The 16,558-nt window shown below is 31.9% G+C and overlaps 1 protein-coding gene across 2 annotated transcripts in view; it reads right to left on the bottom strand.

Annotated features, from left to right (window-relative positions):
- The window catches only part of LOC126882028 (hexosaminidase D-like), a 65,415-nt gene that overhangs the window by 26,946 nt on the left and 21,911 nt on the right, over positions 1–16,558 (bottom strand). For both annotated transcript variants that reach the window (XM_050646803.1, XM_050646802.1), the window contains exons 3-4: positions 10,768–10,930; positions 1,435–1,655 (exon numbers count right to left, since the gene is read on the bottom strand). In XM_050646803.1, the coding sequence (XP_050502760.1) occupies positions 1,435–1,605 (171 nt within the window). In that variant the 5' untranslated portion in view covers positions 1,606–1,655; positions 10,768–10,930. The remainder of the gene's footprint in view (positions 1–1,434; positions 1,656–10,767; positions 10,931–16,558) is intronic.

Below are 16,558 nucleotides of genomic sequence, written 5' to 3'. Positions count from 1 at the left end.
TATATAATTTATTTAATTCGAAATACATTTTACTGTCGTCCGAAAACAGAAAAAAATGTTTATTTGATTAACAAATATTGTTTTTCGCTTAAATTCAATATTAAAGCTGCCACCCACCTGCTTCTTAGCAGTTTGAACATTTAATTTAAGCGAAATGCAATGTTTATTTTTCAAATTAGCATTTTCTTCTGTTTTCTGACAGCAGTAAAATGTATTCTGAATTAAATAAATTATATACATTCTTCTTTTTGTCTCAATTAATTTGATTCAAAAACATTTTTAGACACCCTGTATAAATAATTATGTTAATCAAAAATGAATAACCATTTTCAATTTCGTTGCAAAACGAAAACACAGCCGAACCATATTCTAGTCCAATCAGAGAGTGCTGCAAGCATCCCTACCTGTTTCGAAACCTCTGATGAGAGCCTGATGAGTGCCTCCTGATGAGAGCCTCCTGATGAGAGACTAATATGCCTCCTGATGAAAGACTAATAAGTTTCGAAACCGGTAGGGGTGCTTGCAGCACTCTCTGATTGGACTAGAATATGGTTCGGCTGTGTTTTCGTTTTGCAACGAAATTGAAAATGGTTATTCATTTTTGATTTACATTTACTCTGTGTGGAGTATGAAGGGAACCATTCTCGTTGGAACTTTACCGCGCTGAGCAGATGGGACGTGAATTGTAAATTGTAGAATTCCCTCATCTTCCTTAGTCTCAGCATCCGTATGGCTTGCAAATTGTAGAAGCCTCGGAGGTGTAACCAGAGAAGGTTCCCATTGTTTTCATTCTGGTGGGATGTAGAATGGCATTATGTTGTTTTATATGCCATTAGAGTGAAAACTTAGTCTTTTTAATTATGTTAATGTTTATATTAGTGAATAGAGAATTGAATAACCTTTCGAATGAGCTATCACACGCCCCCTATTCTTATTTAAAAAAATAGTAGATGGCGTCATCACGCCCAGATGGATGACGTCACTAGTATGATATATATGCCAAAAAATTATAATTTAAAAATAAAAATCGACCTGCTTCGTAATTTATCTCCAGAGTCGCCCATTCTCGAGAAAATGAATTTATTCCAACTCAAACGTCCTCACTGTACCTATAACTTCAGAGGCTTATACCTTAAAACCATGATTTTTTGGAGCTATGCGCCCAGTGAGTCTTTTGTTCTACACATCAAGGACTACCAGAACCAAAGTTTCAGAGCATTTGACAGAGAGCCATTTCCCATAAGGTTTCTGCGGGGTCCTTTGTACTTCTAATTTATTATGAGGTTTTAAGGCGTGAAATTTTGAAAAATTTATTTTTACACGGAACTTAACAATATTGTGTAATAAAACAATAATGTGCATGTTCCCTATTACGATTACGATTTTTTCGGATGGCTCTATAAATAAATAAAATAAGAAATTAAGTATACTTACTTCATCAGCACCGATGTGGATATATTCACAGTGTTCATGAAAAGATATGATTTGATTCACTAAACATTTGACCAGATCCAAACTGCCATCTGCAGTAGGGCATAAACAATTTGGACAATCTTTTGTTTCTCTTAAGTGATTAAATTTACTATATTTCAGAACAAATTCCATATGACCTATTGTTTGTACTAAAGGTATCACAGTTAAATTTGATTGGCTGGCTAAAATTTTAAATATTGTTTGATTAGTTTAGTATAAAAAAAATTTTCTTGGTATAAATCGAAAATTGAGAATTATAACTTGCTCGTAACTATTTCTAACTGAATATTTACAAGCTCTTTGTTTCCAAATTTCCTCCATAGGATTCTGTGACCAAACATAAAACACATGATGTAGCACACGAAAACATTCGTGTTTAAATATCTCTTTGAGCTAAAACTGACGTAAAAAATATAATCAGTTCCAAAACCATTATGCAAAAGGTTCCTATCAATAGTTCTATAATAGTTCAATCATCATCAGTTCGCGTTTCTCCGCCCCCTTACTCTAAACTCCATTAAATCTTCTTGCAAATCGTCCATATATCTGAGTATATGTCACCTTCTTCTTCTTTCGACCGGCCTATTTAGCATAGATATTTTAACAGGATCACTTTCATCCAATCCGCATAACGTGGCCCACCCATCTTAGGCGGTGTATTTTGTTGATTTTCACGATATCTGTATCACACAACAACTGTCTACTAGACTCGGCCCTGGAAGTTTTTGAGTATGCAAAACCTGAGGACCGGCAACTATGTTCGAATTCTTTTACCTGAGACATTGAACAATGAAAAACAATCTTGGCGGAAGGTGCGATGATGCCTTGTTACCCCCTCCCTCCCCCCTATGTTACGGGCAAATAAAAAGCGATTTTTCGCAAAAAAAACTTTTTTGTATTGCCCTGCAAATTGCAAATTGTAGAAGCCATGGAGGTGTTACCAAGGAAAGGACCAAAAAGTTTTCATTTAAAAATCTTTTAGTAATATTTTTAATATGTTTCAATATTATTAATGTTGCTATTAGGATGGAAACTTTACCTTACCTTGTTTTTTTGTTAATTATCAAGATAATTATCTAAATTAGCCGAAAAAATATTTGTCTTACAAAAAGCAAGGTTTTGTCAAAGAGTCCCCCCTTTTCAACATGTATCATGAATATGAACGTGGTCATGAAAAATAATTACTAACCACTTGATTTTTTTCTGTCGGTTAGTTAATTAGACCAATCAAGTTAGTAAAAAATAAGCCGTTTTTCGACATAATTGAAAAGACGAGGTTTGACAGTTGAAATGTGTAGTATGAGATATTACAAAAGGGCTACCATCTTGGGATTCATCAATTTTTTAGTGGAACAATTTTTAAATAAACAATCAAAACGTCAAACTTAGTTTTGTGCTCATAACTTAAAAACTTGTTTATTTAGAGATTTGACGTTCACAGGTAACTTTTTTAGAATAAAAAGACACATCGAATGAGATACGCTAAATGAAAATCGGTTAATAAACAAAAAAGTTATTGCAAAACAGACGACAAAATCATTGTTTTTTAATATTGTTAATAACAATTTTATTGTTTATTAGAATATGTTTAAATATACCTAAACTTGAGGGCATTATGGTGTTTGAATGGTGTGCAAAAAATGGTCCAGATTTGTTTAATAGTTTTCGCAAAATTGAATTTGTTTATAAATTTTTTTGAAAAACGAGCTAAGTTCTGAGGCTGGTCCAGTTAATATAGCTGAATGTATCCCAATAATCCGGAGCTCATTTCCTTCGTTAAGATGTATACTAACAGCCTATGAAAAAAAAAAGTAAAAAAAATTACATATACGTACACAAAATTATTTGTTAATAAATAGCAGTTTTTAAGCTTATAAACAATAACAATAATTTCGTAGAAATTAGATCAAATTAAATGGCAATAAAAAATACGGAAAGCTGGTTAAAATACACAACTTGTAAAAAAAAAAATTTTAGGTCGTACGACCCTTGGGGTCTGAGATAGCCCCTTTTTTTTTTTGAAAAAAATCACTGTTACGTTAATTAACAACACTACGATCTGAAATTAACCAATATTTTATAAGAAAAGTCGTTTTTAACAAAGTTTTTAGCAAGAAAAAATGTTAAAAATTGTTTAAACAGTAGTGTTATAAACAAAAAGTATTTTGCGTTCCGACTAAATAGTGACTGAATAGTGGGCGCGGTTGGCGACCGGCAGCAACTCCTAAAATTACGTTATACCGACCACAAAAATCAACTTTAAAGTGAATAACAAATTTTCGTCATTCCTTATGTTCTCGAGGTCTCCGAATCCGAATATGGAGTTTATTTTTTTCTAGAATTAGTGGAACATGTTCAAAAATCAAATTTTATGCCAAAATGCGATAAATCAATTTTGATGATTTTTCAATTTTAACTCACTGTATTTTTGGTCGCTGTAAATATTTCCTTTTGAAAATTTTACTGTGCTATCTTTGAAGCATTTAGATAACAATGAGATTTGTCCAAAATGATTAAACACATTAAAAGAGAAGTTGTTAATTTTTAAACATTTTGTCGTCACATTTCGTTAGTTTCATGCTTACTTAATAAAGTTGAGTGACAAACTTTTAAGTTTATAATTTTAACTAACACAGAAATAAAATATATTTCATGAAGAAGTTTTCCAAAAAAATTTAATTTAAAATATGCAATCGGAAAAATGTTGTGACTTTATAGACGAGCGGCACACTAGCACACCCCAAAAAAAGCTTGTAATACTTTATATTTTTGATGGTGCTGAAAACGAAAGTTAGGGTTGTTTTGAAAAAATGCCCCTTTTTTTGAAAAAATCACTGTTACGTTAATTAACAACACTAAGATCTGAAATTAACCAATATTTTATAAGAAAAGTCAAAGTTTTTAACAAAGTTTTTAGCAAGAAAAAATGTTAAAAATTGTTAAAACGGTAGTGTTATAAACAAAAAGTATTTTGCGTTGCGACTAAAGTAAAAAAAAATAATGGGCGTAGCCGAATGAGAATAAATTTGCGGACTACCATTCGCTAACGCTAGACCGTTGCAGCCCATTTTTAACATTGACAGTATACCGGATTTGAAGCTTAATATTATATTTATATATTTTGGTAGAAACTTGCATTTTATGAATATTATTATCTTGCACATTTATTTAGTAAAATTATATTTTAAATAAATAAATTTAAAAAATGACAATAAAAAGGCAACTTAAAAAAGGTTTATACATCCCATTAGCTGCTTTGTTTTGGATAATTTTGCAATGAAAATAAGGTAAACATGATTATTTTAATGTGGTACCATAGATAAAAAATAGTAAACTTGGTACAGTAGAACCCGATTGGTAGGTATAGGCCATTTTTATTCTCTATTTTGAATCCGTGTGTAGTCCAGGCTGTATCGTCGACCCCGTTAGGTAAATTATTCCGATTCTTATTTTTTGCACAAACTTACTCAAAAAAGTTCCTTATAACAAATCCAAAAGGTACCAAGAGCTACCGCGGCCGGAAAATTGTTTAAACAATTTTTTCATTAGTTTTCTGTTAACTTATAAAAGTTTCTGTTTAGTTTATAATTTTAATCAACGCAGCATTAAAACATAGGTCCTGAAGAAGTTTTCTGGAAAATTTCAAGTCAAAATATGCAACAGAAAAAAAGTTACGCGACCTTATAGACGAGTGGTACTCCCCAAAAAAAAAACGCTCATTTCTCGAGATATCAACCACACTGTGGTGAATGGCTAATTTTGGTCTTACTTTATGTTTTTGATGGTGCTGAAAACGAAAATGAGTTTTATTTTGAATTTTAGATGAGGAAACATTGTCAAAATCGAAATTATACCCTAAAAATAAAAAAAATGAAATCACGTTTTTCTTAAAATTAAAAGTTACACCACCTTTTTTCTATAAAACATTTTGTTCTCTGTACTCTAGATTTTAACATAAAATTAATTGAACAGCTAAATTTCAAATTTTGTCACTCAACTTTTGCGATTAAACTTTGCAATTCAAGAATCTGCACCTTTTACTTCAAACAATTTATAACTTTCTTTATAGCAAGACATAAATATTGAAGCAGGTCCTATTGTCTTCAGAATGGTGAGAAATATATACTATAAAAATTTCAGAAAAAAATATTACAATGGAACTGAGTTGTACCAAGTTAAACGCAAACAACGTGATTTTTATTTTTAGGGTAAAGTTGCGATTTTGATAATGTTCCCCCACGTAAAATTCAAAACAACCCTAATTTTCGTTTTCAGCACCATCAAAAATATAAAGTACCTATTACCAAAATTAGTATCAGTATCTCGAGAAATAAGCTTTTTTTGGGGTGTGCCAGTGTGCCGCTCGTCTATAAAGTCACATAACATTTTTCCTATTGCATATTTTACATTAAATTTTTTTGGAAAACTTCTTCATGAATTATATTTTATTTCCGTGTTAGTTAAAATTATAAACTAAAAAGTTTGTCACTCAACTTTTTTTGTAAGCATGAAACTAACGAAATCTGACGACAAAATGTTTAAAAATTAACAACTTCTCTTTTAATGTGTTTAATCATTTTGGACAAATCTCATTGTTATCTAAATGCTTCAAAGATAACACAGTAAAATTTTCAAAAGGAAATATTTACAGCGACCAAAAATACCGTGAGTTAAAATTGAAAAATCATCAAAATTGATTTATCGCATTTTGGCATAAAATTTGATTTTTGAACATGTTCCACTAATTCTAGAAAAAAATAAACTCCATATTCGGATTTGTTATTCACTTTAAAGTTGATTTTTGTGGTCGGTATAACGTAATTTTAGGCGTTGCTGCCGGTCGCCAAGCGCGCCCACTATTCAGTAAGTCGACTACGCCCGATATTTTTTACTTTAGTCGGAACGCAAAATACTTTTTGTTTAAACACTACTGTTTAAACAATTTTTAACATTTTTTCTTGCTAAAAACTTTGTTAAAAACTTTGACTTTTCTTATAAAATATTGGGTAATTTCAGATCTTAGTGTTGTTAATTAACGTAACAGTGATTTTTTCAAAAAAAGGGGCTATCTCAGACCCCAAGGGTCGTACGACCTAAAATTTTTTTTTACAAGTTGTGTATTTTAACCAGCTTTTTGTATTTTTTATTGCCATTTAATTTGATCTAATTTCTACGAAATTATTGTAATTGTTTATAAGCTTAAAAACTGCTATTTATTAACAAATAATTTTGTGTACGTATATGTAATTTTTTTTACTTTTTTTTTCATGCGCTGTTAGTATACATCTTAACGAAGGAAATGAGCCCCGGATGATTGAGATACATTCAGCCATATTAACTGGACCAGCCTCAGAAATTAGCTCGTTTTCCAAAAAAATTTATAAACAAATTCAATTTTGCGAAAACTATTTAACAGATCTGGACCATTTTTTGCACACCATTCAAACACCATAATGCCCTCAATTTTAGTTATATTAAAACATATTCTGATAAACAATAAAATTGTTATTAACAATATTAAAAAATAGTGATTTTGTCTTCCGTTTTGCAATAACTTGTTTGTTTATTAACTGATTTTCATTTAGCGTATCTCATTCGATGTATCTTTTTTTCTGAAAAAGTTATCTGTGGACGTCAAATTTCTAAATAAACAAGTTTTTAAGTTATGAGCAAAAAACTAAGTTTGACGTTTTGATTGTTTATTTAAAAAATGTTCCACTAAAAAATTGATGAATCCCAAGATGGTAGTCTTTTTGTAATATCTCATACTACACATTTCAACTGTCAAACCTCGCCTTTTCCGTTATGTCTAGAAAAAACCTAACTTGATTGGCCTAAATAGGTATTTACATAATTAAATACCTACGTTGTCCTACAAATTGCATGGTGCGTTATTCCGGTCCTTCAATTAAATATATATTTGAAATTCATGAAATTAAAAATCAATTTATTTTCTGCTATTATAACTGAGTTACAATGGTACAAGTACACATAAGCACAGCATTGTTTACAATGCGTTAATAACGAATATTGGGACCGTGCAAGTTCGGTAAAGCGACCCCTATTTCTACGCTCTGTACTTTTATTCGCACTTTTAATTATATTGGCCAATTATATTAGTCCTGGTTACTGGATAATTGTCAATGCCATAGTCCAAAAAATAATAAGAAGAAAAAATAAGATTCAGGTTATGTTATAACAATTGTATGTAGTAAATAAAATTAGTTATTAAAATGCAGTACTGCAAGCAAAATCCAATTAATTAAATTTACCTTTATAATTGCATATCATATCAATATTGTGGAGCAACATATAATTTTTCTTCTTCAATGACAGTAGATATGAAATGTACGTCAATTTGACAATTTCAATTGACAATATATATTTAAGAAAGTTGCAATATTTCTCCGCTATTCGCGCACGATTGTTTCTCAATTCCCTTCCAAGTACTTGCACACCGCGAATAGGCGCATAGGCCTTTTCATCGCATTATTTTGTTCGCATGACAATTCTTGTCAGACTTGTGAGACATACCTGTTTTCTCGCAGGACATTGTTTTATTTGGATGAAAAATACACATACATATTACCTACGTGATACCTTTGTCCTACAGTTACTAATAAAAAAATGGTCTTGTGGTATTAACAACTTTTGAACGTAGGATCAGGATAACGCACCACACAATTTGTAGGACAATGTGGGTGTTAAATCATATAAATATTAACTAACCAATAAAAAAAATCAGGTGGTTACGAATCATTTTTCATGACCTCGTTAATGATACATACTGGACAGGGGAGACTCTTTGATAAAACCTTGCATTTTGTAGGACACATATTTTTTCGGCTAATTTAGATAATTATCTTGAAAGCCAATAAAAAACCCAGTTAGTAATAAATATTTGAGAATCGTCATATTAAGACAGTCAATGAGGGTATTTGGCTCCGAATTCCATCCTACTACATCGATTTACTTGATATTTTCACAGTAAGCAGGGAATAGCTCAAGAAACAAAGCCAACCCTATGCCGATGTGGGCTTTTATCTTGGGGGGTGGTTCCCACCCCTTCTCGGGGGTGAAAAATGTTTTGGTTAAAATAGCCACGGAAGAGGCTAGATAACCTAATTTTAAACAGAAATTTTTCTATAATTACTTTTTTAAAACTCAATACTTTTTGAGTTATTCGTGGTTGAAAATTGGCCATTTTCATTAAAAAATTACACCTTTTCGGACGGATTTTTGCAAATACCTTAAAAACTATGCATCTAACAAAAAAACTATATAAAATATTTCTGTAGGTTATAAAAAAACATAGAGATTTGTTCCTTCATAAATCTTCTAGTTAAAATACAAAGAGGGGTATAGGAGGTAAGAAGAGTGTGTTTTTTTTGCTGCATGCTCAAATCGGTTTATTCAACTTGAAATAACCGAGAAACTGTCGATTTTAGGTGTATAGTGATACTAATAGCTTTTGTAGTGCCTGAAAAAACCTTTAAAATGAGCAATACTAAATGTCGATTACATTCAAACTAAGCGAGATATTCTGCAAAAAAGTTGATGACTAATGTATTTTAAGAAGAAATGAGAAGTATATTTAACCCCTCATCCATCAGAACTTAAATACATCGTTTTCCTTCTACAATACTTTTTATTATAGTGTTATTTCTATGTTCAAAAAGTTGAACTGAATTAAAATAAATGGTTTTTGAAAAAAATAAGATTAAATTATAGAGCGCATTTTTAAATTTTCTTTAAAATCTTCCTTTTCCTCCATGTAACTCGACAAAGATAAGAGATACGAAAAAAGATACCACACAAAAATGTAGGGCTTTTTTCAGATATAAATTTCCTTTTTATTTCTCATTACTGTATCTCTTATCATTTTCAAGTTACATGGAGAAAAAGGAAGCTTTTAAAAAAAATTTTAAAATGCGCTCTATAATTTGATCTTTTTTTCAAAAACCATTCATTTTAAACCCGTCCAACTTTGTGAACATAGAAATAACACTATAATAAAATGTATTGTAGAAGGAAAACGATGCATTTACATTTTGGTGGATGGGGATTAAAATTACTTCTCATTTTTTCTTAAAATATATTAGTTATCAATTTTGTTTGCAGCATATCTCGCTTAGTTTTAATGTTGCACCAAAAAACAAACTATTTTCACGTACCTACCATATATTTTTTTTGTATTATAACTAGAAGATTTATGAAGGCAAGTGTCTCTTGGTTTTTTTATATCCTACAAAAATGTTTAATATAGTTTTTTTAGTTACGCGCATAGTTTTTAAGGTATTCGCAAAAAACCGTTCGAAAAGGTATTATGTTTCAGTGAAAATGGCCAATTTCCAACCACGAATATCTCAAAAAGTATTGAGATTTCAAAAAAAAATATAGAACAGTTTTTGCTTAGAATTAGGTTCTCTAGCGAATTCCGTGGTAATTTTAACCAAAATTTTTTCCACCCCTAAGTAGGGGTGGGAACCATACCCAAGATAAAAGCACACTTCGGCATAGGGTAGACTTTGAATTAGGAGATCAGTAGAGGCTAGGCACAAAACTTCATTAAAATCCTTGCAGTAGGATAGAATTCGGAGGTAATATCCTATTCTTGCTCCAATTGACTGGCGTATATCAACATATTTCACCCCTACTACCCCTGTTAGCTACCACGAACAAAAATTGTTGTAAAGACAAAAGTTGGGCGTCTCGTCAAAATGAAGCTACTCACGAAAAATTAGCTTGTTAGTAATAAATGGTGGAAATGGGTCTAGGATCCCGAACCTTATTGTTAGTATGCTGTGCCAGTCGTTCGTATCAAGGACAAAATTTTGTATACGGCATTAAGCAGTAAAATTCCTTTAAAGTTGAAATAGTCAAGCAGTTTCCAAAATACAGTGATGGGCGCGCTAATAACTGGCAAAATAACGTATAAAGATGGATAACATATTAAGTTGTGAGATAAAAGAAATGAAACTAGTGGAGGTGTTAGTTTTAGCGATAAAAACCTATAAATCTACATTATATTGATTGTTCCCACCTTTAGACGTATCAGAGGAATACGTCAACTAAAACTGTCACTGTCACAGTGACAGTTGCCAATCTCGTCCGTTACGTCTAATGGTAGTAAACAATAAGTAGAATGTAAATTTATAGGTTTTTATCGCTAAATCTCCCACGCCCATTAGTTTTATTTCTTTTTATCTCACAACTTAATGTGGTTTCCATCTTTTGCGTTATTTTGCCGGTTATCTGTTTAATAAAAAGTAAATTGAAGCTTAAAAGTCTTACCTAATCTTAATATTTCTAAAGCTTCTTCATTTGTGTAATGTCCCTTACTGGCACTAGAATCCCCAAGACTTCCCAACAATCTAATATCATCTGTGTATGGGAAAGTATCCTCCCATTCTAAAAGAATACCTGTAGCACCAAGGGATTTTACAAACGAAAAGAACTGAAAAAATTAAACTAGATTGACTGAAAACTAACGTAATTTATCTGCATATTATATTATTATAAATAATCTCTTTCTCGGCCTTCCTCCGATGAATGGCTGATTTCTATACAGGAAAGGCACATGATCAGCCTCAAAACTACCGAGCGATTGTACTGCTGAGCTATGTCTATAAACTGTTGGAACGCTAGGCCTGGTTGTTCGAACACAAATCAAGAAGTTAATAATTATAATCAAGTCCCGTTAACAACAATCAAATAACAGAATTCGTTGTTCCTACGCCATACAGCTGATTGTAATCAATTTTCTTGATGGGAATCAAATCGAGACATCAAATAAATGTATAAAACACTTATCATTCATTGCGATTCGTTGTATAAACGTCAATGCTATCAAAACGAATTTGGATTGACAATTACTTAATTGTAGGTAAAGCAGTAATTAAAATATAGCCGTACTTTCTCAAATTATTAAAGTACTTATTCGATGTGTAAGCAAAAACAAGAAACTAACATCACAAAGAGTTTAACTATGATTTATTTTAGATTAATAAACTCTGATGATGATTCTGTTGTTGATGATATCCTCGTCGTAAGAAGACCAAGAATCTTTCGAGGTAGAAGCTACCCATTCGAAAGATACTTTATTAAACTTTGTTTTAAACTACTTCAGAATAAACTGTATTTACAAAAAATGTGTTCTCATCGCAAAATTTCCAGGTAACCGACAGCTATGTTTTCGTCATCATCATCAAATTCAAGGTCATCTTTTGGCCATCGATAATTACAAACAATGGCTAAATTATGTAAAATTGCACATGCAACAATATCCATCATATTGGTCTTCATTTTTAAGCGCTATCCCATTGATAATACTGGAAATCGACGCTTCAAAACTCCAAAGCACCTCTCAATAGTATTTCTGGTGGCTTTTTATATGCTTACTCGGCAAGATCTCTGGGATTAATGGTGTGAGCAGATATCTTTAGCAAGCGTAACCACTATTACCAAGAATATATCCTGTACCGTACGTACCCCATTCTAATTCGACAGGTAAAGGTGATGAAATGGCTTGAACGGTGACCAAAAAAAACCTTTTCTACATCTAAAGGTTTCCACAAGATGCCCACCTGGAGATCAAATTGATATACTCGTATTATGCGTGCAGTCAATAGCACCGATTACACAAGGAAATCTTCGAATTTCCAAAATATTCCTTTGTACTGTTAGTATTGCCTCCAGCGTGGACATTTTTAAGAAGTCAGCCTTTAACCATAGTATCTTCTTTGACACCTTGTAGATAATCCGGCACACGGTGATTTATGTAGGTACTAAGGCAGAACCCCTAACCAACTGTTGAAATGCTCCTGTCGCATATAATATCAAACAAATGAGAAGTTGTTCTCTGGCACTTAATTTGCGATCGGTGAGAGGATCTAAATGATCCATAACTCGATGTAATATTTCCATTGGATATCCCCAAGAAGTGGAACATTTCTTTAAAATCTATGTAATCGTATTTTCAAATAGGCAGCTTCCATCTATAACAATATAACACCCAAACTTATATGGAGTCACCATGTATTTCAAAACAATATTTATTTCTTAAAAAAAACGTTATTGTTGCGAAGAATATAGGTTTTTATTGAAAATAAACAAATTTATAAGACAATCAAATAGTACAGCTCGGTACGGTATAGGTTATTTGCTTAAGTTGCAAATTGAACGAAAATAAATAAACTTTTGCGTCCAAAAACGAAAATATGCCTCATGTGGGGTTATAGAACCTACAACGGGGAAAGACTATTGGTCTTGTGGAACAAGTAATGTTCTCAGAGGGACATAGCTGCAGAGCTAGGTGTAACACAGGGCGTTCTATCTAAAACACATGCTAGGTAACAGGAAATAGGAAAGCTCAAAAATAAAGAAGGGAAAGTCGCCAAAAAGTAATAACGGCTCGCCACGATCGTTTAATTCTCCAATCAGCTGGAAGACACCCAATCATTTCTCACCAGCAGCTCCAAAGGCAGCTTTTGGAAGCTACAGGTGTAAATGTTTCAGTTGAAACGATAAGAAGAAGAGTTCGTGCCAAGAAGTATACAGCAGGAGACAGTTATGGGTTCCTGAATTATCCAGGCAGCACAAGATTGATCGTCTAAATTGGTGTCTTCACCACCAAAACTAGAGTACTGGCAATTGACAAAATGTGCTATTTTCAGAAAAAGTCAGGATTTGTGTAAAATCAGATGACCCACGAAATCGTGTACTTAGAGGTCGAGGAAGACAAGCAAGAACGAAAACTGTCAGATCTGTTCACAAATATAAAAGGGGAAGTGTAATGTTCTGGAGAGGAATTGTGATCCATAAAAAAACTCCTTTAATTTTCATCCAATCAACGTTAACTGCTCTCATGTAAGTTGATAACCTGTAGTTAGGCTCTGGAGAGGTGCAACACGAGAAAATTTAATTTTCATGCATGATAATGGACGTCTACATACCATTAGAGTGACTAGAGACATCATTGAAGCAGAAGGTATCCCTTGTTTGGAGTGGCCTCTTACTTACAATTATTAATTGTGATTAATAATTGATATTAATTAATCCCTATTGAGTCGAGTTAAAAGTTGGAGCCCGCCGAGAAAATCCACAAAACACCGCACGGCTGCTCTTGCAGAATGGAGCAACCTACCACAACAAAATGTTGATAATTTGATTAGGAGCGTGCCTCCGCAAACTGAAGCTTGCATAAGGACTAGAGGTGATAACACTGACTACCAAAAAAACAAAAAATAAAAACAATTTAAACATTATTAGTTTTACATTGAAATTTTTGATGCTAATGATTTTAAAACAACTAGTTTCAATTTGTTTAAATACTTTATTGTTTTATTTAATTGTTATGTATTTGTGACTAAATTGCTTTAAAATAAATATTCTTTGACTTCGTGTGTTCGTTTTTTTTTAATCCGCAGGAAATAATAAGAAATATCAGATGATTCCATATTAGTCTAGGCGCCAAATAGAGGTCACCGTGTCCTTTTTAATTCTGATGGACAATCTCAACGGTTTCTTATGGATTTTTGGCTGCTGATTACGAATTTCGAGGGTGGATTTCGATCCGAGTGGTCAAAAAATTGTTATAAACAATTTAATTGTTTATAAGGCTCTGGTTCATAAACTAAAAGAGATAAAAAAGAATGTTTCAAATAAAATTTGTTCATTAATAAAAAACGAAGAAAAAAACGTTTACTGAACTTAAATCCAACAATTAGAACTCAAGATATTGTAAAATTAGTGCACAATGCAAATTGCAAAATAAGTATTTTTCGAAGCTTTATCGATCGTAACTCGGCTTCTACGCATGCAAATGAGCCTTAGAAGATCTCATTTTAAAGCTTCATTAATAGGCTTCCAAACAGAGTTTATTAAATTACTTGATCTTCATTTGTTTTAAAGTTATACCTATTTGAAGTAATAATTTTCTTAAAAAAATTGTACATTAATTTGTTTATAAGGGTTTCAAGCAAATTTAAGCTATACACATTTATACTTTAATTAACAATAATGATAGAAGAACTCAAAAGGAACATTTTGAGCTTACGAAAATGTTTGTAAGTTTATTTTTGGGCAAGATATCTATATTTTAATAGTGCGCTCTGAGGCGCAAGATTGGCTCACCTCGTAAAGGTTCACGCGCTAACTTCTCGATGCAAATTATAATTTCTATGTATATATACGTTATCTTAATTTTTCATTTTTGAAGATCCTAATAAAATTTTATCATATAATTCTTATAATTAAATCATCATACTGTACCTCGTATCACCTTTCATTCTATTTACTTTGTCTCCCATTTTTTGTACTAAATGAGAAAAAAAAACATTAAAAAATAATATTTCAGAAGTAGAACTCAAAAGTAAGTTGATATCATTTATTAATACTATTTTTACAAACTTTTTGTTTCATGCAAGTGAATCAAGATATACAGGGAATCTCAGCTTTTTTACATCTGCATAAGTTCTTAGAGCAATTTTTACAGTTACATGGTGGTACTAAGTCTGTTCTTGTAGGTAGTAAAACTAAAACTTTCTGGGGCTTCAGAGTCTAATTATCTATATGATATAGATATAATCTATATCATATAGATATCCAGTAGGATACTGGATAGTATCCATATAAAGTGGATCTAGTTCTTTTGCAGCATCATCAAGGCACGTCAATTGTGTGTATGCCGCCACAACATAAATGCTCGTTTTATATGCAATGATGATGCTGCAAAATAACTCTATCTATTTTTATATGGATATCACATATTGGCTCATTTGCATGCGTAGAAACCGAGTTACGATCGATAAAGCGTCGAAAAATACTTCACCAAAAATAATCATACGAACATTTTCTTAAGCTCAAATTATTCCTTTTGAGTTCTTCTATCATTATTGTTAATTAAAGTATAAATGTTTATAGCTCAAATTTCCTTGAAACCCTTATAAACAAATTAATGTACAATTTTTTAAAGAAAATTATAACTTCAAACGGGTATAACTTTAAAATAAATGAAGATAAAGTAATTTGACAGACTTTGTTTGAAAGCCTATTAACGAAGCTTTAAAATGAGTCCTTCTAAGGCTCATTTGCATGCGTAGAAGCCAAGTTACGATCGATAAAGCTTCGAAAAATACTTATTTTGCAATTTGCATTGTGCACTAATTTTACAATATCTTGAGTTATAATTGTTGGATTTAAGTTTAGTAAACGTTTTTTTCTTCGTTTTTTATTAACGAACAAATTTTATTTGAAACATTCTTTTTTATCTCTTTTAGTTTATGGACCAGAGCCTTATAAACAATTTATAAACAATTAAATTGTTTAAAATTTTTTGACCAATCGGATCGAAATCCACCCTCGAAATTCGTAATCAGCAGCCAAAAATCCATAAGAAACCGTTGAGTTTGTCCATCAGAATTGAAAAGGACACGGTGACCCCTCTGGCGCCTAGACTATATAAGGTTGGATGTGTTTGTATATTTAGGATAGGTTTAGAACAAAAAAACGCTTCTCTACCGATAGAAAAATTAATTATTAATAAGTTTCTTCGTTCTAAGTAATTCCAGTTTTGCTTTTCTAATATGTAAGTTTTTTAATTCTAGTTCTTTTTGAAAAAGTCTTTGTTTATGTCTAATTTCTAAATTTACTAAATATAACTTTTTTTCATATATTTTCCTCACAATGGATGTATTGCATTGATGTACGGGCAGTTTTCTTTTGCGTGGGTTTTTTCTTGGAATGGAGGTGGAAGGCTTTTGGGGTTCTCTGTTATCAACATGTCCTGACAAAAAAAAATACTTCAGAATCAAATTGATTTAACAGCGTAGTCGCAAAATTTCGGGCCAGTGCGTTTTAAAATCATTCATTTTTTTTTCAAATCCTGAGAAAACTAATATAAGTATTTTTGAAAAAACCTTCCTGCCATTTCGTTCGTTGCAATTCGTGACTACACGCCGGGGTTTGCCCTAGTTGGGTCAGAGAGAGCAGCATATGTGCCTCCTGATAAGAGACTCATAAGTTTCGAAACCGGTAGAGGTGCTTGCTGCACTCTCTGATTGGACTAGAATAATGATGCGACTGT

This window comes from Diabrotica virgifera, chromosome 3 (assembly GCF_917563875.1).
Source record: "Diabrotica virgifera virgifera chromosome 3, PGI_DIABVI_V3a".
Taxonomy (NCBI): domain Eukaryota; kingdom Metazoa; phylum Arthropoda; class Insecta; order Coleoptera; family Chrysomelidae; genus Diabrotica; species Diabrotica virgifera.
Note: the sequence above shows the minus strand (reverse complement) of the source record. Positions and strands in the feature narration are given on the sequence as shown.